Source organism: Geotrypetes seraphini, chromosome 1 (genome assembly GCF_902459505.1).
Source record: "Geotrypetes seraphini chromosome 1, aGeoSer1.1, whole genome shotgun sequence".
In the NCBI taxonomy this organism is placed as follows: Eukaryota; Metazoa; Chordata; class Amphibia; order Gymnophiona; family Dermophiidae; genus Geotrypetes; species Geotrypetes seraphini.
This window is the reverse complement of record NC_047084.1, coordinates 71,837,929-71,862,793: the sequence shown is the minus strand read 5'-3', so window position 1 is coordinate 71,862,793 and position 24,865 is coordinate 71,837,929. Positions and strand designations below refer to the sequence as shown.

Here is a 24,865-nt window from a genome sequence, read left to right as displayed (position 1 = left end):
CTTAAACTTAAGTTCATGCTCCTTCCCTCCTTCCTTCCATTCTTTGTATGAAATTTGTGCTTCCTCCTTTTCTTGTGTCCCAACGCGACCCTCCTTCTCCCTTCCGTGTCCCAATGTACCCTTTCATCGTCGTTCAGCGTCCCAAATTTGTGCCTCCCGCAGGTGTTTACCTCCTCCAGCTGGCTCCCTCCTCCCAGCTGCACTTTTCTTGGCAAAGCTGTGAGCTGTGGCTTCTTCATGTGGTCCGCTGGTCTTCATAAAGCCGTGATTGGCGGCTCCAGCATGCGGTCCACTGACCAGGAAGACTTCCCTCTGATGTCTGTGTCGGACCTGCTACATCACTTAATGTACTGAATCCCAAAGTTAACTTCAAAACTACAAGTTAAGTACATTTGCCTTTGGAGCACTCTTAAAGTTTTCTGAGCACTTTTTACTAGCAAATAGCTAGCACAAGAAAATATAAGGAACAGCAAAATATCTGTGTAGTGATTAAGAACTGAGCTGTTCTATGGTAGGTTGTTTGCTCACATAACGGTCTCATGATCCAGCGTATCTCTGAGCATAAGATTAGTAGCAACAAATGATTTGGACATTGGTCATCTGGTGACTGGTATTTGTTTGTTCTGCTTTTGAAACAGACATGGGGGAAGCTACTGCTTGCCCTCAGATCGGCAGCATGGAATGTTGCTCGTAAGTCCCTCCTCTCTGTGCCCTTCTCTTCAACTGCTAACTCCAGACTCCGTCCCTACTACCTTGCTGCGTCATATGCTTGGACCAAGCTGCCCAAATCCCTACAGCGTGCTCAGTCTCTGGCATTGTTCAAGGTACAGCTAAAAGCCCACCTCTTTGAGAGTGCTTTCGACTCTTAATTCCTCTCACCTTGGGTTCTGCATCCTCAACCCTTAAATGTCATGCCTGTCTGACCAAGTTAGATTGTAAGCAGGGATCGTCTAAATGTCAAAATGTACAACGCTGCGTACTCCTTTCACCGCTATATAAGTGATAAATAGTAGTAGTAATATTTGGGTTTGTGCCATATACTTGTGACCTGGGTTGGCCATTGTGGAAATAGGATTCTGGTCTAGATGGGCCATTGGTCTGACCCAGTATGGCTATTCTTATGTTCTTCATTTGCTGCGAATAATGTACAGTCTGATTACATAAGTTAAATTTTGGGCTAAACTCCATTCAGTTTCAAAATATCACTACTGATTTGTTACTATTATGGTTGCTAGTTGAAGTTACCAGTGAAAACAAAAACTGTGGATACAGATGTTCTGGAGATAATTTATTAAACACTGACATAATAAAACCATAAAAATTCAATTAAAAAAGTGCTGTTGTATAAGTTCAACTGTGTTTCTATGTTACACTTGTTGTAATATGTAAAAATGAATAAAGAATTATAAAAAAAAAAAAGTACAATGATAAAAAATACAGCATCCAACCGGATCCTACACGTGTATTTTCATGGTTTTATATGTCAGCGTTTAATAAATTATCTCCAGAACATCTGTATCCACAGTTTTTGTTTTCATTGGTGGATTGTTTTCACTGTGGATCATTGGGTCTCCCCATTTTTCTTTGTTGTGCTAGTTGAAGTTACCCTGCATTTAATCTAATCTTGGTAAACATTTGCTTAATTTTAGTGTGTGCCCACTGAAAGGGAGTGACTTTGTTCACACCCACATGCTCTCCAATTTTTCAGATGATACAGGAAAATTTTGGGTCTCCTCTATTTTGCTAGTCTTAAGTATCAGGTTTTTTGTTCACCTCCCCCACCCCAATCAAATTAGTCTTCATGCACTTGATGGTGGTATGTATTTTGTCAGTTTTTTATGGTACTAAAGTATAGACGGAGGAAAATTAACCCCCAATGCATTCTTAGATAAGAAGCTGGTTTAAAAGTTGATCTTTTTTTTGTTTAGGAGTGTGTATGGTCAAAGATATTTTAATTAGTGTTAATTTTTTAAACAACTTCCTGATTTTTCAGTTCTTTTTTTTTTTTGCTTGACTGAATTGATTTCCTCAAACAGTATACATAAAAAACAAACAAAAAAAATAACTTTTTAAAAAATACTTCAAATTTATAGGCACAAACTGAATGTGCATGCACATAAGTATACCTCTACCGTGTTTCCTCTAAAATAAGATGTACCCCGAAAATAAGCCCTAGCATGATGTCTAAAGAGGCTCTTAATATAATAAGCCTTACCCCAAAAATAAGCCCTAGTTAAGATCAATCCCTGAAGCCACCCAGACACTCCCGACTCCATCCCTGACACTAGTGCTGCCCGATTTGCCAATCATCACTCCCTTTCTCTCCTCCACCCCAATTCTTCCTCTTTCCTTTCTCTCCTCCTCGACCCCCCATGTGCAGCATCTTTCCTTGCTTCTCGCCCATCTTCTTGTGCAACAGCTCCGAGGCCTCCCAAAACAGCAGCAGTGCTCTGAATGGGCTGCTTTGCAGCCTTCCCTGCTGGGGCCGGGCCTTCCCTCTGCAGCGTCTTTCTATCCCTCCCTCCCATCCCTCTGTGCAGCGGAACCCCACCGACCCTCCCACCATGAGCCTGACCTACCTCCACGCTGAAGCATTCTAAAACAGCAGTGGTAGCAGCGCTCTGAATGGGCTGCTTCGCGACCTTCGCCACCGGGACCTTCCCTCTGCCACGTCACTGATGCAGTGATGCGGCAGAGGAAAGGCTGTTAGAGAAGGCTGCGAAGCAGCCCGTTCAGAGTACTGCTGGACAAGGGGATGGGTGAGAGTTGAGGAAAGATGCTGCACAATGGGGGAGGGGAGAAAGAAAGGAAAGAGGAAGAATTGGGGTAGAGGAGAGGAAGGGAGAGATGATTGGTGTACATGAAAAAAAAAAGACATTCCCTGAAAATAAGCCCTAGTGTGTATTTTGGAGCGCAAATTAATATAAGACCCTGTCTTATTTTCAGGGAAGCACAGTAGTAGTCTTTCTCCCCTTCCCTTCCCAGATCCCACTTAATGCAAGATTATTTGCCAAGTACTTCTGGAACTGACTGGAACAAAACTAAAGGTTGTTACAATCAGAAATGCAGACATCTGTTTTTAAAAGCTTAAATACTCACCGTTCTTGTTACATTCAGTACATCCAAGTACTGTAATTAGAAACTGTCCAGACTTTAGTAAAGAAATCATAATCCAAGGATAGTAACATATTTTATCCAAAATGAATTGCCAGTTTATCAAATGATAAAACTGTTACCCTGCTCTTTGAAGTTTTAAGGCGAATCTTGCAATTAATCACAATTACAGATTTTCTGGTTCTTTTTAGTTCAGACTTGCCTAGTATTAAGTTCAGTCAGTGTTCTCTAGCGGAACCCATGCACTGTAGACATTTCCACTGTGCACAGGGATGAGAAGATACCTAGATATCCTAAGCACACTGGATTACTGTAATATAATTTATATAGGCTCCTACAAGAAAACCTTCAAGCGACTGAGACTTATCCAAAACACCGCGGTCCGCCTAATCTTTGGCCTCAAAAAGTCAGACCACATCACCCCTTACTATAGAAAACTGCACTGGTTGCCAATAGAAGCGAGAGTCATCTTCAAATTCGCCTGCCTCTGCTTCAAAACCTTAACTGGCTTATCCCCGATTTATCTGTCTCACCACTTCGTGTTCCCTGGAACCACTCGCACGCGTAATGCCAACCTGTTTACCCACCCTTCCCCAAAGGGATGCACCTACAAAAGATTCTTTAATAGAACTCTCTCATACCAAGCTGGCAGATGGACAAACTGCCTGACCACCCTCATCTCATCTGCCCCATCTTACTCATCTTTCAGGAAATCTCTCAAATCTTTCCTCTATGACAAATTTCTGGAACCTCCCCCATCACCAAATAATCAAATACTACCATCCTATAACTGATACTAGTTGTCTTCCTGACATTCACCACCCTGCATTGGTTTTGTACACTGCTTTGTTCTTTATAATGCCTCTCGCACTGCCTCTCCACTATATACACATCTCTGCTGTATATGTACAGTCTCCTGCATGGTAAATCTACACTGTTTCTTTGCTGTATAAATACCTTTACTGAATATGTACAGTTCGCATTGTATCTTCGCTGTAAATGTACAGTCTCTTACACTGTAAACCGCTTTGAACTGTTTGTGGTACTGCGGTATATAAAAATAAAGTTATTATTATTATTATTATTAGATACCTGAAAAATAAACTCATGTAAACCATTCTGAGCTCTCCTGGGAGAATGGTATAGAAAAATGAAGGAATGAATAAATAAATAGGATTATCCTTATCCTAGACGGTCAATTAGTTTCCCAGGAAGTTCAGTTTATGGTACTTCTATTCCATAGGAGAGATTTTCCCAGTTTTTTTGCAGGAGCAGAAGTGCCTCTTAAGGGTCGATTCTCACAACTAAAATCTGCCTTTAACATGCTCGCTAAACCGGTTCCAGTTGGATTAGCGTTCAAGTATTTTAGCGGTGGATTATTAAAATGGCTTACTGAGGTGTTTTCCGAGTTTTCTAGCAGTCTCCGATACTGCCATGCAAATGTAGTACAACGAGGTCATTAATATTAAAATGATCACTCTGAGCGATTCTCTAACCTCATTGCGCCACATTTGCAGCCAAAATTTACTGACAGGTCTAAGCTGTTGTTGCCTTACTTTCTGATCAGTGCCTGAGCGCTAATTGTCTCAGGCACTGACAAGAAAGTAAGGTTTGACAGCTCAGACCCTGTCCCCATGAAAATTAAAATAATAAAAACCAAAAACAAATTGAAGATCAGAAGGAGAGATTACCACTCTCTCCCACCACCAAGCGACGCACCCCAGGCACCAAGCAGCGGGAGAGATGCCCACTCCAACCACCAAGCAACGCCCCACCTCACTCCCGCCACTCCCATTGCCAAGTAACACCCCCAATACCCCCTCCAGCAGCGGGAGAAATGCCCACTCCCTCCTGCTGCCAAGCAACACCCCCTCCCACACCCCTCTGGTAGCGGAAGAGATGCCCACTCCCGCCACCAAGTGATGCAACCCCAATCCCTTTGCATCGGGAGAGAGGCACACCCCCCCACTGCCAAGCAGTGCCCCCTCCCCTTGGCAGCTGGCGAGATGCCCACTTCTGCCACCAAGCAACACACCTCTGACACCCCCTCTGCAGCGGGAGAGATGTCCACTCTCCCACCACCAAGCAGCGCCCCCTTACAGCCCCTGGCAGTGGGAGAGATGACCAATCTCTTCCGTGCCTCAGATGACCCCACCCTATCCCCCTTACCTTTCTTAGATGGCTGGCTTTAAACAACCTGGGCCAATCAGAGCCTCAGGCACCTCCCTGGTGCATCCAAGGATGCACTGGGGAGGGGAAGGTCCGCCATTTTGAAGAGGCAGGCCTGCTGGGTGGAGAGAGTAGGCATCCCTCTGGCCAGCCATCTAAGTAAGGTAAGGGGGAGAGAGCGGAGGTCATCGGAGGCACTGGGGGGGGGGGGGTAAATTGCTTGGTGGTGGGAGAGAGTGGGCATCTCTCCTGCTTCTGAGGGGGTGTCTGCGGTGCTTCGCTTGGTGACAGGAGGGTGTGGGCATCTCTCCGGCTGCTAAGGGGGTGTCGGGGTGTGTGTTGATTGGTGGCAGGAAAGAGTTGGCATATCTCCTGCTGTCGGGTTGGGGGGGGGAGATATTGCTTGGCTGCGGTTGAGAGTGGGCATTTCTCCTGATGCCGAGGGGGTTTCGGGGGAGGGGTTATTGCTTGTATTAAATTTTAACTAACCTGTTATTTGCATTATTATTTGTAAATCGCTTAGTAAATTAAATAAGCGATCCAACAAATCAAAAATAAACTTGAAAAAAACTTGGGAGGGGTAGAGAGTAGGCATCTCTCCCTCTGCTGATAGGATGCTGGAGAAGTGTGTTGCTTGGCTGTGGGAAAGAGTGGACATCTCTCCTGCTGCTAGGTGGAGGGTTGCTTGACTTCAGCAGCTCGATTTGTTGTGGGGTTTTTAGGGGTTTTTTTTGCATTTATTCTGCGTATGTGCCCATCGTTATTACCAGCGATGGGCACATGCAAATTTAGCAAATCTTCACTACTCTCCGCCAACCTCTTTGCATGAGCGTATTTTGGAGAATGACTCTTTTTTAAAAAATCGCTACTATAACGACTGTAACAGCAGCTCGTCTGTTTTTAACGCAAATTTTTGAGAATCTAACCCTTATTCACTAAGCCTCTGCTTCCTTCCAGCTCTGAGGCTTACCCCAGCAAAGGAAATTATATCACTCTTAGTCACAGGGTTGACTACACTGAGTAACATTTTTTGTCTTTTGAGTGGGTAGATGTTTCTCCCACCTTTCAACCTTTTCTCTGCTCCCAAAGTTGTCTCCCCTCCACCATGGCACTCATCCCCCAACTTTTTCATCCTTCCCTGACACAAGACCTCAATTTGCTCTGGGCTTCCCTGTGTAGCCCACACACTCTCCAGTTTGCTGTGTTCTCCTCACAGTTAAACAAGAAGAAGCAGAAGCAAGCAGCCACACATTGAGTCGCATCTTCCTCTTTAGCCCAGTTATTTGAGCCACAAGGTTGTACGGACTACGAAGTTCTTGCAGTTCAAAAAAGCAGTGGGACCCAAACTGGAAGAAAAGAATGCAATGTAGCCTTGTGTGTGAACGAGAGTTTGGGGGGGGGGGGGTGTAAAAGGCTTAAGAGAGCTATGGTTGTGTAAAGAGGAAGGAGATCAGAGATCCTTTTGTTTTCTGTTCTGCACAGATGGGGGACTTTTGTTCAAACATACAATACAGAATTTGTGCAGAATTTCTTCCCTCCCCCCCACTAGTAAATAATTGTCAGAAATTTAAACCAGCCTCACAAATGATCTAAGGTTCCTATTGTAGATTCGGATAGTTCTGTTGTCAAATGATCAGCTATGTATTAAGGAAACTCATAGATTTATTTAAATGTTTTTTATATTTTGCCTGTTTCATATCCTAAATGGATTACAGTAAATTTAAATACGAGGGCCATTTTTAAAGTAAGAATCATTTTGTTGTAAATATCAGCACAATACGCAGCGGCCTCAAGGAAAGAAAACAGAATGTTGGGTATCATCAAGAAGGGTATTACGACCAGAACGAAGGAAGTTATCCTGCCGCTGTATCGAGCGATGGTGTGACCGCATCTGGAGTACTGTGTTCAGTACTGGTCGCCGTACCTGAAGAAGGATATGGCGATACTTGAGAGGGTCCAGAGAAGAGCTACATGCACGATAAAGGGTATGGAAAACCTTTCATACGCAGACAGGCTAGGGAAACTGGGGCTCTTCTCCCTGGAAAAGCGGAGACTCAGAGGAGACATGATAGAGACATATAAGATCATGAAGGGCATTGAGAATGTGGAGAGAGACAGATTCTTCAGCCTACTGGGAACTACAAGAACAAGGGGCACTCGGAGAAACTAAAAGGGGACAGGTTTAGAACCAATGCCAGGAAGTACTTCTTCACTCAGAGGGTGGTGGATAACTGGAATGCGCTTCCGAAGGGTGTGATAGGACAGAGTACTTTACAGGGTTTCAAAGAGAAATTGGATAAATTCTTGGAAGAAGAAGTTATTGAAGGATATAGATAGGGAAGATATAGGATGAAGAAGGGTACAGTTAGAAGGATATAGATAAGGTAGGATTAAAAAAAAATAAAATAAAAAGGATTGAAGGGATAGAGGGGTACAGATAGAGGACTACTACACAGATCCTAGACCTGATGGGCCGCCGCGCGAGCGGACTGCTGGGCACGATGGACCTCTGGTCTGACCCAGCAGAGGCACTTCTTATGTTCTTAACTCAAAAACTTTCTAATTAAAGTGAAAATATGTCTTAAACTACTTTTCAATATAATCCCTATTGACATCCAGGCATTTTTGAGACAGGGAGCAGATTTGCATGCCTGACACCTCCATTATATGCAGATCTCTCTCATGCATATTCATTAGGGCTATCCTGAAAACCCGACTGGCCTGGTGGTCCTCCAGGACAGGGTTGGGAACCACTGGTCTATACATCTCCCTAAGCATCCCTCTAGCTTTCACCATCGCCTTTTCAACCTGTTTGGCCACCTTAAGATCATCGCATACTATCACACCTGTGTCCTGTTCCTCTTTCATTCAAAAAGTTATTTACTTCCTAAACTGTGCTGTTCCCTAAGGTTTTTGCAGTCCAAATGCATAACCTTTCATTTCTTAGCGTTAAATCTTAGCTGTCAAATTTTCAGACTAATCTTCAAGCTTTGCTAGGACCTTCCTCATGTTATTCACACCATCAGGGGTGCCTACTCTACTCTATTGCAGATTTTGGTATCATCTGCAAAGAAGCAACGCTTACCTAACAGCCCTTCAACAATATTGCTTACAAAAATGTTTAAAAAAAAACAGGCCCAAGAACTGAACCTTGAGGCACACCACTGGTAACATCCCTTTCCTTGGTGTGATCTCCATTGACCAATACTCTCTGCTGCCTTCCACTCAACCAGTTCCTGACCCAGCCCATTACTTTGGGGCCCATACCGAGGGCACTCACTGTGTTTATTAGACGCCTGGGTGGAACACTGTCAAAAGCTTTGAACATAAGAATTGCCATACTGGGACAGACTGAAGTTCCATCAAGCCCAGTACCCTGTTTTCAACATTGATGATGTCATCAGTGATGTGGCAGTGGGAAGGCCCCGGCGTGGAAAGCTGCGAAGCAGCCCGTTCAGAGCGCTGCCACTGGTTTTGAGGATTTGGAAGTATGGTGGTCGGTGGTATTCCGGTGCACAAAGTGATGGGAGGGAGGGATAGGAATAACACGGTGGGAGGGTCGGTGGTGTTCGGTGCACAAAGGAATGGGAAGGAGGGATAGGTATAACATGGCAAGTGTCAAGAGTTGATACAGTGTTTCCCCGGAAATAAGACATTCCTCGAAAATAAGCCCTAGTGCGTTTTTTGAAGCACAAATTAATATAAGACCCTGTCTTATTTTGGGGGAAAAATGGTAGATCCCAAGTAAACAGATTTTATGCTGCTAAAATCTAGCGCTGTCCCTCTGTCCAATTCTCTGGTCACCCATTCAAAGAAATTGATCAGATTTGTCTGACAATCTGCCTCTAGTGAATCCATGTTGCCTCAGGTACTGTAATCCACTGAATTCCAGAAACATTGCTATTCTCTGTTTTAAAAGTGTTTCCATTAATTTACTTACCACAGAAGTCACTTACCAGCCTATAGTTCCCTACTTCTTCCTTCTCCGGAGATAAGCAGGGGATATGCAGGCACACTTGGTGAAGTCCTCTGACTGACTGAGCCTGTGTGTCGGTGCTCTCTCCTAGCTATAGTAAGCTTTTGGCTTACTGAGCATGTGCAGGATGCCCTATACTTGGAGACTCTTATCCTGTCAGCTTTTTCTTCAATTGCTCCTGTACAGTTGCAGCTCTCCCGTCTATTTCGGAGGAAATTAAAAAAAAAAAAAGAGAGAAATAAGAAAGCCAAAAGGCTTTCTAGCCATTAGAGCATTAGTTCTTTCCATTAATTAAAAAAAAGGAAGAAAAAAAAGAGAGATTGAAGAAAGCCTCTCACAGAAAAAAAAATCAACGACAATATATATGGTTTTATAAACTGCCTAAATACTGCGGGCTTTAAGACTGTGGGGGAAAAAATCTTTTTTCCTTCAAGGCTGACACCATGGACAGCGGCTCTCTCTCCCTTCGGCCAGAACTGTAGCGGAGGCGTTGATGCTGCCAACTTCACCGCTTGCTCCCTCCCTCCAGGGCCCTGTTTCCATTCTGCTGGGGATGCTGGCAGAGAAGAAAAAAACGGCAGTTGCGGCAGGATATAAAAAGAAGCCTATCCAGAGGGGTGTTACTCTCTCGCCACCAGTGGCAACTTTAGTGGCACATCCCTCACAGAAAGACACGGGACGTCACTGTTAACAGTGAATGTTTCTCGGAAGGTTCCTGGGGGCCTTATGGTCCTCTCCCATCTCAATGCTGAAAGATTTGGCTGCAAGTATGAAAACCATGTCAAAATCGGCAAAAATCCATGCTAAGACTAAATGGGTTGCCTCTCCAGCTCCTTTGGACCATGACCTGGTATCACCAAAACGTCTTGCTCTGCCTGTTTTAGCTCCAGAGCCTCCTTTTCTGGGTTTGGAGTTTATTCAGTCACTTTCTAATTTTTACTAAAATTTATGCAGGATAGTACTGTTTTACTTCAGCCTCTCCTCGAATCATAGCAGTGCCCTGCTTGTGTGGAACAACTTTCATCAGACAATCCTGTTTTATCAAACTCTGTTGCTATTCCTCGGAGCATGGATTGGGGTCCCTGCACCCTTATCTGTTCATCTCCAGTGCAGACAGTTTCTCCTAAAGATTGATCAGAGCATGATGATGTCCTTGTATCGGACCCCAACCAGCCTTCTTTACCTCTTTTGCAGTCAGTCCCAACAGAGGAGTTTTCTTATCCTAAGTTCTTACAAAAGGTTTCTACTCTTCTGAATCTTCATCAGGCCACTGTGCCCACATGCAGTAAGGATTTTCAAGCTATCTTTCAGCCCTGTAAAACTCCATTATTACATTGCCAGTACATCAGATATTACAAGACCTACAACTAGCTAACTGGCAAAAACTCCTATCAGTCTTCACAGCTTCTAAGAAACTTGAATTAAAATACAAGGTGAAAGAGGCACCTGGTCATGACTTGCTTCAACTCCCTCACCACTCCATGGTTTTGGTGTCAGCTATTAAGAAATCAAAAGCAGCAAAATTTCCTGCTAATGCTCCCCCAGGAAAAGATTGTCATCTCCTGAATTCCGCAAGCAGGAATGGATATCGGGGCTCTATGCTTTCATCTAGGATTATAGTTCATCAGCTTCAAATCCTGCATTTTCAACATTCAATCGTTCAACAACTTGACACTGCTTCTCCTGAGTCCATTCCAAATCTTCATGTAGCACTTCAGGAGTCTGCTTACCAACTCTTCATCTCCAAGATCCTGGAAAAGACATTGTTAAACCAATTGCACTCCTTCATCAATGAACCAAGAGCACTAACCACCTTCCAGTTGGGATTCAGGAAATTCCACAGTACTGAAACCGGCCTTCTCGACATCGTCAACAACTGCTGAAAATTAATGGATAAGGGTAATGATGTCCTTCTGGTGCTGCTGGATCTCAGCATGGTGTTCGACACTATTGACCATTCTCTCCTCATTGCATGGCCCTCTGAAATTGGAATCCGAGACATTGCATTACAGTGGTTTGCGTCCTTCCTGAATAATAGATCCCAAAGCGTACTGTTCAACGATGCAAAGCCCAGATCACAAAACTCCTAAACTGCCTCTCTGAAATCAAAAACTGTCTGTCTGTCAACTGTCAACTGTATGTCAACAAATTGTAACTAAAAGCCTCCAAAACGGAACTCCTTTGGATCTGCAAAGAACACTGCAACCATGCCCATTTCTTGCTATGCTGGGACTCAACTAGCATAACTGCGAAGCACCAAGCACACAGCCTAGGAATACTCCTTGACTCCAACCTGTCATTTTCTAACCATATCTCTCAAGTGATATCTTCCTCATTTTACTACCTATGTCAACTGTGAAAAATATGGAACTACTTCTCTGAGTCTGACTTCACCCAACTACTCTATACCCTAGACTAGTATTTCTCAACCTGAGGTAAGCATACCCCAGGGGGTATGTGGGCTGCTTGTTGGGGTGTATGCGGGCTGGCCACTGCCTGGGATCTCTCCCTGCCTGCCTCCCCCCCACTGAAGCTGCTACCCGCTGCAGACTCCTCCCTGCCCCACCCCCGAAGCCAATCCCGCCACCCGACATGCTCCATTCCCCCCCACCCCCCGCAGCAGCAACAGGGATGGGCCAGTCGTTGCCTGGCTGGCCTGGAACCTTCTCTCCATCAGAATTGATATTGGGGGGAGGGGGGAAGGCTTGTGGGCTGGCCACATGCAGTCGCATGCTCCTGGCTCGTCTCTATTGCTGCTGCAGCAACAGAGGTGGTGGGAGTGTGAATAGAGCGTTTAGATAGAAGGGTCGTATTCGGGGCTAGGGCAGGGAGGAATCGGCGGTGGTGGCTTCAGCGGGGGGGGGGGGAGGGGAGAGCAGGCAGGGAGAGAGGAAGAAAAAGTTTGGGGGAATGGAGTGCGTCGGGTAGCAGGATTGGCTTCGGGGAGGAGGCAGGGAGAAATCGGCGGTGGAGGCTTCAGGGGGGGAGTAGGCAGAGAGAAGGAGGAAGAAAAAGTTGGACTCATGGAGGGACAGAGAGAGATGTTTGGGGAATGGAATGAGGTCTGGAGGAGAGGAAGCATGCAGAAGGCAGAAAGAAAGGAATATTGGATGCACAGTCAGAAGGAATTGCAATCAGAGACTTCATGAAATCACCAAACAAAGGTAGGAAAAATGATTTTATTTTCAATTTAGTGATCAAAATGTGTCAATTTTGAGAATTTATATCTGCTGTCTATATTTTGCAAAATATCCTGCACTGTAACTATGGCAAATTGTAACCTGTTAACTGTATAATATCCTGTAACCCATTTTGAGTTCTTTGGAGAGAATGGGATAGAAAAATAAATAAATAAAAAATAGACTTCTAGGGCTGGATTCTGTACAGCAGTGATCCCCAACCCTGTCCTGGAGGACCACCAGCCAGTCGTGTTTTCGTGATAGCCCTAATGAATATGGATGAGAGAGATTTGCATATAATGGAGGTGGCAGGCATGCATATCATCTGCCTCATGCATATTCATTAGGGCTATCCTGAAAACCTGAGTGACTGGTGGTCCTTCAGGACAGGGTTGGGAACCACTGCTGTATAGGACACCCAGTCTCAGCAGCCGCCTAAGCGGCTTTTGAGAATTGCACACGGGCGTCCTGTATAAGGGATCTGGCCAATCGGAGTCTTGGACCACTCCCAGTGCATCCCATGATTCCAATTGGATGCACCAGGAAGGGGAAGGTCTGCCATTCTGTGGAGGTGGGCCTGTTGGCCGGAGGGAATAATCAGCCCTCTGGCCGGCCTACAAGAAAAAGGTATGGGTGTGGGGGATCTGGGTGGGCTTAGGGGGTGTCGGCTGGGGGCTAGTTTTTAGGAGGGGTTCCGACAGGAAAGAGTGAGTATCCCTCCTGCTGGCCAACTTTGCAGAGGGGATGGGTTCCCTGCTGCGGCTGCTAAACTGATCATGGCAGGGTGTGGTGGTGTATTGTATGCAGTCTAGCTTCTTGTCAGTTCAGTTTAACTTTTGTCTACATACTGCTACCCCTTTTTGACCTCTCCCTATTTCTATAATTCATCTCTCCTCTCTTGAGGTCTAACCCAGTCTCATTGCCTGACATTTTCCAGTATCTTCCTGTCCCATCTCTCATCCCTCTTGCTCCAAGGTCATCATTATTCCTTCTCTTTTCTGTTCTTCCGTCACTCCCTTGATGCAGCATCTATTTCTGCCCTCTATCCCATTGTTCAGCATCTGTCCTTCTCTTCCACCCCCAAATTCAACATTTTCCCCTCTTTCTCATCCCTAGTTCCATATGCCTCTTTCTTCCAGACTGTCCTCTCATCCAGTATCTCTCCTTTTCTCCCCACCATCCCCAGATCCACCATCTCTCCCTTTCTCTTCCCAACTGCTCTTTTATCCAATATCGCTATCCCCCCTCCTTCCACACCACCTCTTGGGGTCCAACTTCTCTCCCTTTCTTTTTCCTCTCTCCATCCTATTGTCCACCATCTCTCTCCCTCTCCTGTTTCCAAGTCCATTATTTCTTCCCCTCTCTTTAAAACCCCTCTCCCTGTCCCATCTACTTCAAGAAGAGCAACTCCAGGAGTATCCTGTGTGTCGGCATATTTCTTGTCTCCATCCTTGTCTGGCATCTCCCTGACCTTCCTGGTCTAACTTTAAAAAGTAATTATGGTCTTGCAGAGGATCGCCGGTACTACAATGAATCTATCAGCCTGCCCATGGCTGCCACTGCACTTTCCCTCTACCACGGTCTGTACCAGACTGAAACAGGATGTTATGTTAGAGGTGGGGTGGGACTGTGGCAGAGGGAAAGTGCAGCGGAAGCTGTGAGCAGCCTGTTTAGATTTGCTGTAGCGCCGGTGATCCTCTGCAAACCGTAATTAGTTTTTTTTTTTTAGACTGGGAAGGTCAGGGGGATGCCAGACGAGGGTAGAGAAAAGGGAGAAACATGTCAGCCGCTGTGGAGCCCAGTGCAACTGCCCTGTTTGCCCCTCCCCTCCCAACACCGACCCTAGATTTACTGCAGGTCCCGTTCTCTGCATTGGTACCTGTTCATTGCATTGGAACCTGTTCTCTGCATTGGAACCTCATCCTCCCCTTAGAAACCGATCTGCGGAGTCCCTCAGGGTTCACCTCTATCCCTGATTCTTTTCAATGTTTATATGTCCTCCCTGAAACTCCTCCAACTATCCACCTCAGAGACACTTTACACCTACGCCGACGACATCCTTGTCCTCCTCGATACCGACTCTAACCTCACCAACCTCTCTGATAACATCTCATCTTGTATAACAAATCTCCAATCCTGGGCTCTCACCGTTCAAATGAAACTAAATGAGACCAAAACAAAACTACTTTGGCTCGGCCCAAAATTAGATCAGCTACCCACCCTCATCCCACTATCCTCTGGCACCAATCTGCAGCTTGAGCACTCTAGCAGAGTTCTGGGAATCATCATTGACTCTACATTGTCCTTCAACGACCACATCAACTCCCTAGTAAAAAAATGCTTATTCAATTTTCATATGCTAAGAAAAGTCATATCCTGCTTCCACCAACAACATTTTGCTGTCCTTGTGCAATCCATTATTCTATCCAGACTAGATTACTGCAACTCCATCTACCTAAGCCTAACAAAGAAAAGTCTTCTCAGACTTCAGCGGATTCAGAACACCGCAGCTAAACTAATCTTCGCAAAAGGCAAATTCGACCATGTTTCCCCGCTTCTGTCTAAGAACATAAGAACATAAGAAGTTGCCTCCACCGGGTCAGACCAGAGGTCCATCCTGCCCAGCGGTCCGCTCCCGCGGCGGCCCATCAGGTCCGCGACCTGTGAAGTGGTTACTGACCAATTCAATAACCTACCTCAAGTTCTATCTGTACCCCTCTATCCCCCTATCCTCCAGGAACCCATCCAAACCCTTCTTGAACCCCTGTACAGAGTTCTGGCTTATCACCTCCTCTGGAAGCTTGTTCCATGTGTCCACCACCCTCTGGTAAAAAAGAACTTCCTAGCATTTGTTCTAAACCTGTCCCCTTTCAACTTCTCTGGCTCCCAGTCATCCACAGGGTTCACTACAAATGCGCCTGTCTTGCCTTCAAATCTCTTCACGGCATCCTCCCTCCCCTCTTTCCACTTTCTTGGCTCTCCTCGAGTACGGACTCCACCAGATCCACTCAAAAATTCAAACTATCCTTCCCCTCTTTAAAAGGCATATCCCACACAGGAAAACTTGGAACATCCCTCCTCTTCAGGATCACCGAGCTGTGGAACAGCTTTACTGCCCATCTTCGGAGTTCGACCTTCCTCCAACACTTCAGAAAACATTTGAAAACTTGGCTTTTCTCCAAAATGTAACTTCTCCCCCTCTCTCCATTATTCTAAGTCCCCTCTTTCCTTCCTGTTTACCAAGCCCTTCTTCTTTCCATTGGAGTTTCTTTCTTTTTTTTAATTCCTGTAAACCGTGTCGAGCTCCACTTCTGTGGAGATGATGCGGTATATAAATTTAAGGTTTAGTTTAGTTTAGTTCATCAATAATGTACACTAACTGTGTTAGTGTGCATTAATCCAGTAGCCCTTGATACCAATAAAAGTAAAATTTCCAGAATAATTTGTGAGAGGTGCATTAATTTTAAGTAATATGATACACGTTTTAAAATGTCGAAGATTTTGTGAGTACTATGCAGAAGCATTCATTCCAACAATGGTATTTTGGTTGGATGTAGGGCCTAAAGGATGTAGCTCATATAATCATGTCCGTTTTTTTATTTGTTCTCATTTAATTTGGTTTTCAGTTGAAGAAATAGAATGAAATTACAAGTAACAAGCCAAACCTGTTATCAATGAGTGCAGCTTTCAATGAATTTTTTTTTCTTGGCAGCCACAGTAGATGAAGAAATCAGCTAACTTATTTTTGGAGAACTTGTCAAGCAGCAAGAGTTCATGACCTACAGTCTGAGGTCATCACAAAAACTTGGCTATGAGAGCATTTGTTTTAAAGGGCAATAGGGTTTCCATTTTTCACGTGTATTCTGAGTGTGTTTGAGTTAGAGGCTGACTGAGTTTTGACTTTGGCAACAAAACTGGGCTGAAATCTCTTTTTAGCTTGTTCAGTTTTGGCCAAAAATGCCCTCGTATTTTCAGTGAAAACTGAAATGTTTTGCTTTCTTCTACAGCTTTCCCAGTCTCCCGCCACCTTCCTCAAAGAGGAATTCTACACCCCAGGCCTACCTACAAGCTATGGTGGTCCTAGTGGTGCAGATGAGGTAGAAGTGATCTCTAGTTGGTTCTGCCATCAAAATGGCCACTATGTTAGTGATCTTATATCCCACCAAATCCTCTGAAGCAGAGTTCGAGGCGGGTTACAACATCATTATCGCTATACAGAAATAATAATAATAATGCATTTATTTATATACCATAATACCCCACAGTTCAGTTTAGTTTACAATAAGAGGTAAGAACTGTTCTGTGACACCTAGGGATATGTTGAAACGTTATATGTTGGAGATTCTAGGTATTCCAGAGGATACATTACCACCACTTACTCAAGTCTACTATTTGCCGATGAAAGCTATTAAATCACCATCTAAACCACAGGAAGATAATCAACCACTTAATGTTTCAGCAATGCTGGAACTCTCGGATAGAGAGACCGCATCTGCGGCAACATTGCTTCTCACTGTAGCTCTTGCACCAGATAAAAACTGGTTGCTTAGACTTTTCTTTAAAAATAAAATGAAAGAATTTCTTGGATATAAAATTTTAATGTTTCCAGACTTGGCACGGGATACTCAAAGAAGAAGGTGAGAATTTCTTATGATGAAGCCAGGGGTTACATCCCTTGGAGGGACTTTTTTTCTACGGCACCCTTGTAAATGTGTAATACAATATCGTATGAAAAAATATGTTTTCTTTGAGCCCTTCCAGTTGACAGCCTTTCTGGCAGGAACTCGACTAGATGAAGGGAAATAAAAGTGAAGTACAAATTGAATTTAATGGTATCCTCTCTCAGCTAAAGGGATCTTGTTTTCTTATATATTTGATTCAAATATTTTGTTAATATTTGTTAAAATGTTCGCCTATTTTTTCTTGGATTTAAATGGAGGACTTGAGCTGAATTTAAGCTAAATATTTATGTTATTTGATTATTATGTATTTTAATTCTTGAGTTTTATTTGCTTGCTTTTCTTCAACTTTCTGTACAAGTGGATACTTGATCTGTAAAATATAAAATTTGATAAATAAAAATATAAAAAAATAAAAAAAAGAGGTAAGAACTGTAAAAGCACAGCAAATTTACACCACAAAATACAGTACATTATATATAAAATATAACATTAAGAAATTATTAACTTATCAAGATTATACATATTTATCAAACAGATAACATTTTAACGTTCTTCTAAAGGCCAGATTAAATTCCTAATGAAGACTATGATCTCTGGTAGCAGTCTGGATTGTACATTATTTTGGTTGAAGCAGTTTCGGTTGGCTTCTTGTTTTGAGGAAAATTTATGCCTTCATCAACCATTTGTCCGATTAAGACCTGGGCTTCAGTGTCTCCCTCTTATGTTTTTTAATTTTTAGTTTTATTTTGCTGGTTTTAACTTTATTTTGTTTCTTTCGTCTACTTTATTTATAGTTTTATGAGGTTCTGTTCATTTTACTTTTAATTTTACCCTGGGCGAGTGAGAAAATCACTAACATCTCTGAATGTAGGAGTTTGACAGTTATAGAACCTAAAGGCCTTGAACTGTTAATCTTTAGCCGAGGCCTTTCCTACTTGCATTTGGTGACGGCTGAGGATCGTTGCAGGATCGCAGCTCTTCTTTTCTCTCTTTTGGATGCCGAGATTGTGACTGTGAGTAGAGCAGCTGCTGTATTTGGACCCAGTTCTGCCCTGCGCTCTCTCTTCTCGTCTTCTGCTTGTTGGCTGTGCTGTGGATGCTGCTGTTACTTCTGCTTCCATCAGGCACTGAGTTGGAGTGGTTCTTGGGGACCACAGCTTCCCTCTCGTGCTGACGGGACTGCGTTGTACCTGATGGTTGCACTGTTAGGTCATTCCTTTCGGCGCCAGCGATTGTTGTGCACCACTCCTCTGGCGGGCCGGGACCAAGAACAGTTGCCGGAAGCTGTGTTGTTGGTGTGCATTGGTGGGGCCTGCCTGGATGGTGTGCAGTGGATTGGTGACAGTGTCGGATGACCTTTCATGGCCTGCCTCTTCTTCCTGGTTTCTTTGCCTTCTGTTCTTGGGCCCAGATTGCAGCCGTTGATTCCTTCACCTCTGGCAGGGATGGCCCCACAGCCCACCATCACTTCTCTGTTTCGATCCTTCCTTACAAATGTGGAGCTCTATTGGACCGGATTGATGATTGGACTTAGCACCAGATTGGAATTTATGTTGCTTAATCTCCAAACTCTTAAACTTATTTGTATATTTTAATTTTATTTTTTTTATCTTTTTCTTGTTTTTTTTGTTATTTGAATTGTACTTTTCCCTCACAATTCTTGGAATTTTGTTATATCTTTTGTATTTTAATAATTGTTTACTCAGGTACTTTAGCTAGATTGTGAGCCTTCGAGACAGATAGGGAAGTAGCTGTATTTTATTGTAAACCGCTTAGATCTGTAATATGCTTAAGTGGTATATCAAATGTTAATAAAACATAAACATTTTGAAAAAGATGCTTTTTTTTTAACACACTTATAAGATTTCTTTCAAAAATTTAAGCACAAGGTTTTGGGGTTGGTTTGTTTTTTTCAAAACAGATACCTATCTTGTGTTTTCCTGCATCTTCAGTAGCTGTTATTTCTTTACTACTGTTTCATTCCATTTGCATATTGCAATGATGCTGTGCTTTATACGTAAATACTCTAGAGTTTTACCCCACTTTGTATACTGGACAGTATTTTAAAGCCATAATCATAGCAAAACTTGCCAACTATTAGTGGAAGGAGACATTCTTTACCCCCACTTCTAGTTACCTTGAAAAATCTTTTGGTGACTGCCCTGCATTTTTCTTACATGTTTCATCAGAGGATGTGAGGAGCGGTGTCACAAATCTCATCACATGGAATAGGAAATAGACAGTAGAATGGGTGGCCTAGGCTCAACTAGCCTTTTGCCCCAAATTGCACCAGAGACTAGGGTCCCGTTCCCTTCCTCTAACCAAAAAGGTGTCTTGCTCCCGTAGAACAGATTTGGTTCCTAAAGTGTTGGGTGTTTGATGTTGTGAGCGTAGCCTGTGCCAATCTATCCAATTTAGTAACAGTCTCATACTTAATTGGTAACTACTGTAAATCCTACATTCAGACTAGATTTGTCTTCTGGTATTTCCAGTAGTTTTCATTGGCTGTCCTGCAAGTGTTAACTTGCATCATTAGTTGCAGGATCACTAAATGGAACTTGTTCATTCTTAGGACCACATGGCCCTTTTCTGTCTTTAGGAAACATAAACAGTGGTACCTCGGTTTACGAGTGCACCGGTTTGCGAGTGTTCTGCAAGACGAGCAAAACATTTGCAAAATCGGTGCCTCGTAAACCGAGCATGGCTCGATTTACGAGCACCCCCCCTGCCTCGAACTGGCACCCCCCCCTGCCACGATCCAACCCCCTCTGACACGATTGGGCACCCCCCCGCCATGATCCGACCCCCCCCCCCCCCCGACACAATTGAGCACCCCCCCCCCCGCCGCTTTTTACCCTCATCTGGGCACTCTTGAAAATTGGCCTTCTCCTCTGCTGGGCCTTGAGCATGCTCAGATACTCAAGGCCCAGCGGAGGAGGAAGCTGATTTTAGGGGGTCAGTAGACTTAAGAGGGTGGGTAAATGGTGTGGGCAGACTTGATGGGCTGTAGCCCTTATCTGCCGTCATCTTTCTATGTTTCTACCAGTGCAGTGGGGATAAAATGAGAACTTGAGGTGGAGTGAGGGAAAAGAGGAGAAGAAGCAATTGGTACCCTTAAGTACTGGTTTCAGCCATCCACTCTGTCTTCCCTTATTCCAATCCTTACATAAAGCTTGCTTTGAATTATATTCTTTTTATATGCGTCTGTTGTGGGTAGTCACTTCTTGTAAGGTAGACTTGTACTCTGTTACTTTTCTGCAGGAAGACTAGAGATGTACGAAACCAGAATGGAGAGAAGTGAGAGACTATATGCCATCAAGTTTCACATTTATTTAAATTTGATATACCGCTAATCGGTAATTCCATTTAAGGGCCCCTTTTACAAAGCTGTGGTAGTGATTATCCCGCGGCAGATGCACTGAAGCCCACTTGTTTCATTTGGACTTCGGTGTATTTGATGCTTGAGAATCACTACTGTATCTTTGTAAAAGGGGCCCTAAATAGTTTGCAAAAGATAAAGTGAAGTAATGATATTTAAGTTACAATATTCAAAGAGAGGAAAATAAAGTTAACTTATAATCAAAGAGCTCTCTCCATAAACCAGAAACTGAAACAGAACTGGCATGGTATTAAATTAAATTAAAAAGGAGAGAGAGTTCTGAATAAAAATACTAATTTAAAAAAAAACCCCAAAAGATAATAAGATGATGATGATGCCTTCGGAAGCTAATCAAAAATGTATTTTGTCCAATAAAAAGGGTATCATTTTTCTTTTATTTTGTTTCATTTCTCTTTATTATCTTTAAAAGTGGATTAATATGGCTACCACGCCATCTTGCTTAATTTTAAAGAAGAAAACATTTTAACTTCTTTTTAAAGATCCAACAATCATATTTCTGCTGTTTGAACCCTTTTTTAATATTGGACACTATGGTAATGAAAGTGACATTTATTTTTGTAAATTGTGGAACCTAGGATACTGTAGTCTGAAATGGAGATGTGTAGATTATAGGACATTGAGCAAAATTTACAAACAATGGAGTTCAGTGCAGTCAGTTTCACTGTAAGTATAGCTAGTATTTAATAGTAAAGACTTAGGCCCCAATGCTCAAAAGCTTTCCATGGCAGTAAGACTTGTAAAAGCAGTCTTAGACTGGCACGGAAAGCTCCCTCCCGATGCACAAAAGGGTTCTCCGTGGCTGCTAACAATCCTTGCATTAGCTACTGAGAATCCTATGCTAGTGCATTTCAAGGAGCTCATTAGTATTCTAATGAGCTTTCCTTGTGATGCTCTAACAGGAATACTACCCTCCCCCCGACCCCCCAGCACCAAATAATTGGTGCTGAAATTTTCCAGCAGATCTGGAGCTGCCAGTAGCTGGTGTGTGTGTGCACAACCCACACAACAGCTGTGCCCATTTTTTAAAAATGGATACAGCTTTTGTGTGTGTGAGTGTGCTCACATAATACACAAACAGCTGTTTCCCGTAAAAAAAGAAAAAAGTCATCCGTGGCTAGCCGCTATCAGCTGATCACAGCAGGGGAATCCCTGATCAGATAAACTGGCAGGGAGAGCAAGTAGTGACCCCTCCTCCCCCCCTTTCCTCCCATCGATCCTCCCCAAATCCTCCAAAGATATTCCCCCCCTCCTACTGAGCCTAACACCACTCATACCTATTGTTGAAAGATCTGCAGGAGGAATGTCCATTCCCTTCTGCCTCCAGGCCTGCCTTTTCAAAATTGCAGCCCTGCCTGATACATCTTGGGATACATAAGAACATAAGAGATGCTGCTGCTGGGTCAGACCAGTGGTCCATCATGCCCAGCAGTCCGCTCATGCGACAGCCCTTTTGGTCAAAGACCAGCACCTTAACTGAGACTAGCCCTACCAGCGTACCACCTTGTTCAGGAGGAACTTGTCTAACTTTGTCTTGAATCCCTGGAGGGTGTTTTCCCCTATGACAGCCTCCTGGAGAGCGTTCCAGTTTTCCACCACTTTCTACCCCCTTTCAACTTTAAAGAGTGCCCTCTCGTTTTCCTTGCCTTGGAGAGGGTGAACAACCTGTCCTTATCTACTAAGTCTATCCCCTTCAGTATCTTGAATGTTTCGATCATGTCCCCTCTCAATCTCCTCTGTTCGAGGGAGAAGAGACCCAGTTTCTCTAATCTGTTGCTGTACGGCAGCTCCTCCAACCCTTTAACCCTCTTAGTCATTCTTCTCTGGACCCTTTCGAGTAGTACCGTGTCCTTCATGTATGGCGACCAGTGCTGTATGCAGTACTCCAGCACCATGGCCCGGTACAGCGGCATTATAACCTTCTCCGATCTGTTCGTGATCCCCTTCTTTATCATTCCTAACATTCTGTTCGCCCTTTTTGCTGCCGCCGCACATTGCGTAGACGGCTTCATCGACTTGTCGATCAGAACTTCCAAGTCCCTTTCCTGGGAGGTCTCTCTAAGTACCACCCTGGACATCCTGTACTCTTGCTTGAGATTTTTGTTACCGACATGCATTACTTTACACTTATCCATGTTGAATCTCATCTGCCATGTTGATGCCCATTCCTCGAGCCTGATTGTCACGTTGTAGATCTTTGCAATCCCCCTGCGTCTTCACTACTCTGAATAACTTTGTGTCATCCGCAAGGAGGGGGGCCTAGATACCATATAATGAATTTTCTCCTAATATGGTATTTAGGCCCCTCCCAGTGCATCCCAAGATGCACCTGGCAGAGCCATCATTTTAAAGATGTTGGTTCATGAGGTAGGGAAGGAATGAGCATCCCTCATGCCAATCTTTCAACCAAAGGTACGGGGGTGTCTAGCTTGGCAGGGGGGAGGATTATCTTTGGAGGGCTCGGGGTGAATCAGGAGAAATGGGGGGGGGGGGTTTCACGCCTTGCTCTCCCTGCCGGTTCAGCCGATTGGCAGCTTCAGGGAGTCCTGCATGCTCAGCGGATTGGGGATTCCCCTGCCGTGATCAGATGAGATGGCAGGGAGAATAGCAGCAGGACAGAAGAAACTTTTGATAGGAGGGATGGTGGGGGAGGAGCTTTGCCTAGCAATTGCTCTTCTGAGCCAGGCGCTAGACACAGTTCTTTCCCTTTTTACCAGTGCTGCGTTGCTCAAATAGCTTGTATATAATTTGCTATTCATGCTGGGCATTGCTCATTCCTGAAAAATTGCTCCCACCACAGTATTTTTTTTACTGTGGTGTCAGAGCTTTGTGCATCCTGCCCTTAATGTTTTTTTTTTCTATTGGTCCCATTCAGGTGTGTAACAAGTCACTTGTAACATTTGGAAATTTGAATAGATTGAAGATGAAGAGCCTAAAAGCAAAGTTCAGGAAGAGTGATGTAAGTACCCTGTGACTCAGTCTGACTGATTAATATTTGTTAGTTTGTACTAGAAAACCAGTCCTTTACTCCTACCTTGATAAGGCTTCGGGTTAATGATCAACTGAGAGCAGGCAGATTTATTTCTTTTAGTGTGTGTTTTCTTTTAAAATTCTACATTCTTGTAATTACTTGACATGCAATTTACTATTAGGTTGGTTCTACTTTATAGCATGACTCTTGCAAACCCAGAGGTTCTGTTATAACTTGCTTGCTTTAAGGCCTAGTAAGGATATACATTTAACATGCATTCCGTTTTAGTGTCTTCATTAATGCATGCAAAATTGATTTAAATCAATTTAAAGCTGTTAATTAAAACATGCATAAGATCAATTTGTGCATGCTTAAAAGGTCTGTGTGCTAAATTTTTTTTAGAAAAAAAAATGCCAAAAAATCTGGGTGGGGTAGAGGAGTCCAAAAGTGATCCAGAATTAAAATAATGAGGAAAGCAAGGGGGGGGGGCAGGCTTTTTTTTTTTTTAATATATATAGTGATACTCTCTTTTGACAAACTAGTGATACTGAGGGTACACCTCCAGAAGTGTCATTCAGCCCTGGTACTGCTAAGTGGGTTCTGATTATTAGGAACCTTTCAGAAAGGGCAGGGGTGGGAGAGACCAGAGAGAGTACTAAGACATCATCTGACTTCCTCTTGTCCTCCAAGAAATCCTGATTTGTTTTTCATGGTAATTAGATTCTTTTCTTACCTAAACATTCCCCTTTCCATTCAAAATGGATTGATAGTATCTTGTGCCAAACCTCAATACCTTGATACTTATGCTATGATCAGACAAATATTTTAGATTTGATAATCTGAATTATTCAATAGTTGAGGTTCATGGGAATTAAGTTTTTGGTTTTTTTTTTTAGTGTCCAAAGTGGCTAATATTTGTGGCCTTTTGGTTTTTAGTAGAGAGAGTACTTGGAAGACCAAGCTCCGCTCATAAGACCATAAGAATAGCCTTACTGGTTCAGACCAATGGTCCATCAAGCCCAGTAGCCCATTCTCATGGTGGCCAATCCAGGTCACTAGTACCTGCCAAAACTCAAGGTGTAGCAATATTCCATGCTACCGATACAGGGCAAGCAGTCCCCCCCCCAATGTCTTTCTCAATAACAGACTATGGACTTTTCCTCCAGCGTGCAATTTTCATCACGGACCCACACCGTTGGTGCCTTGGGCCGTACCATCAACCGAAGTCGTGCGAGCGCTGTGCTACTCTTCAACCTCGAGCCCTTAAACGTCGTCGAATTTTGGTCCAGAAGATCTTCGGGATAGATTCCTCCTTCAATCCCTCGAATTTGAAGACGGCTTCGACCTCACCTTCGACCGAGACTCATCCGGCTTCTA

The 24,865-nt window shown here is 43.8% G+C and overlaps 1 protein-coding gene across 6 annotated transcripts in view; it reads left to right on the top strand.

Annotated features, from left to right (window-relative positions):
- RAI14 (retinoic acid induced 14) overlaps nt 1-24,865 on the top strand; it is a 243,961-nt gene that overhangs the window by 37,096 nt on the left and 182,000 nt on the right. For all 6 annotated transcript variants that reach the window (XM_033933107.1, XM_033933134.1, XM_033933097.1 and 3 more), the window contains exon 2: nt 23,393-23,476. In XM_033933107.1, the coding sequence (XP_033788998.1) occupies nt 23,441-23,476 (36 nt within the window). In that variant the 5' untranslated portion in view covers nt 23,393-23,440. The remainder of the gene's footprint in view (nt 1-23,392; nt 23,477-24,865) is intronic.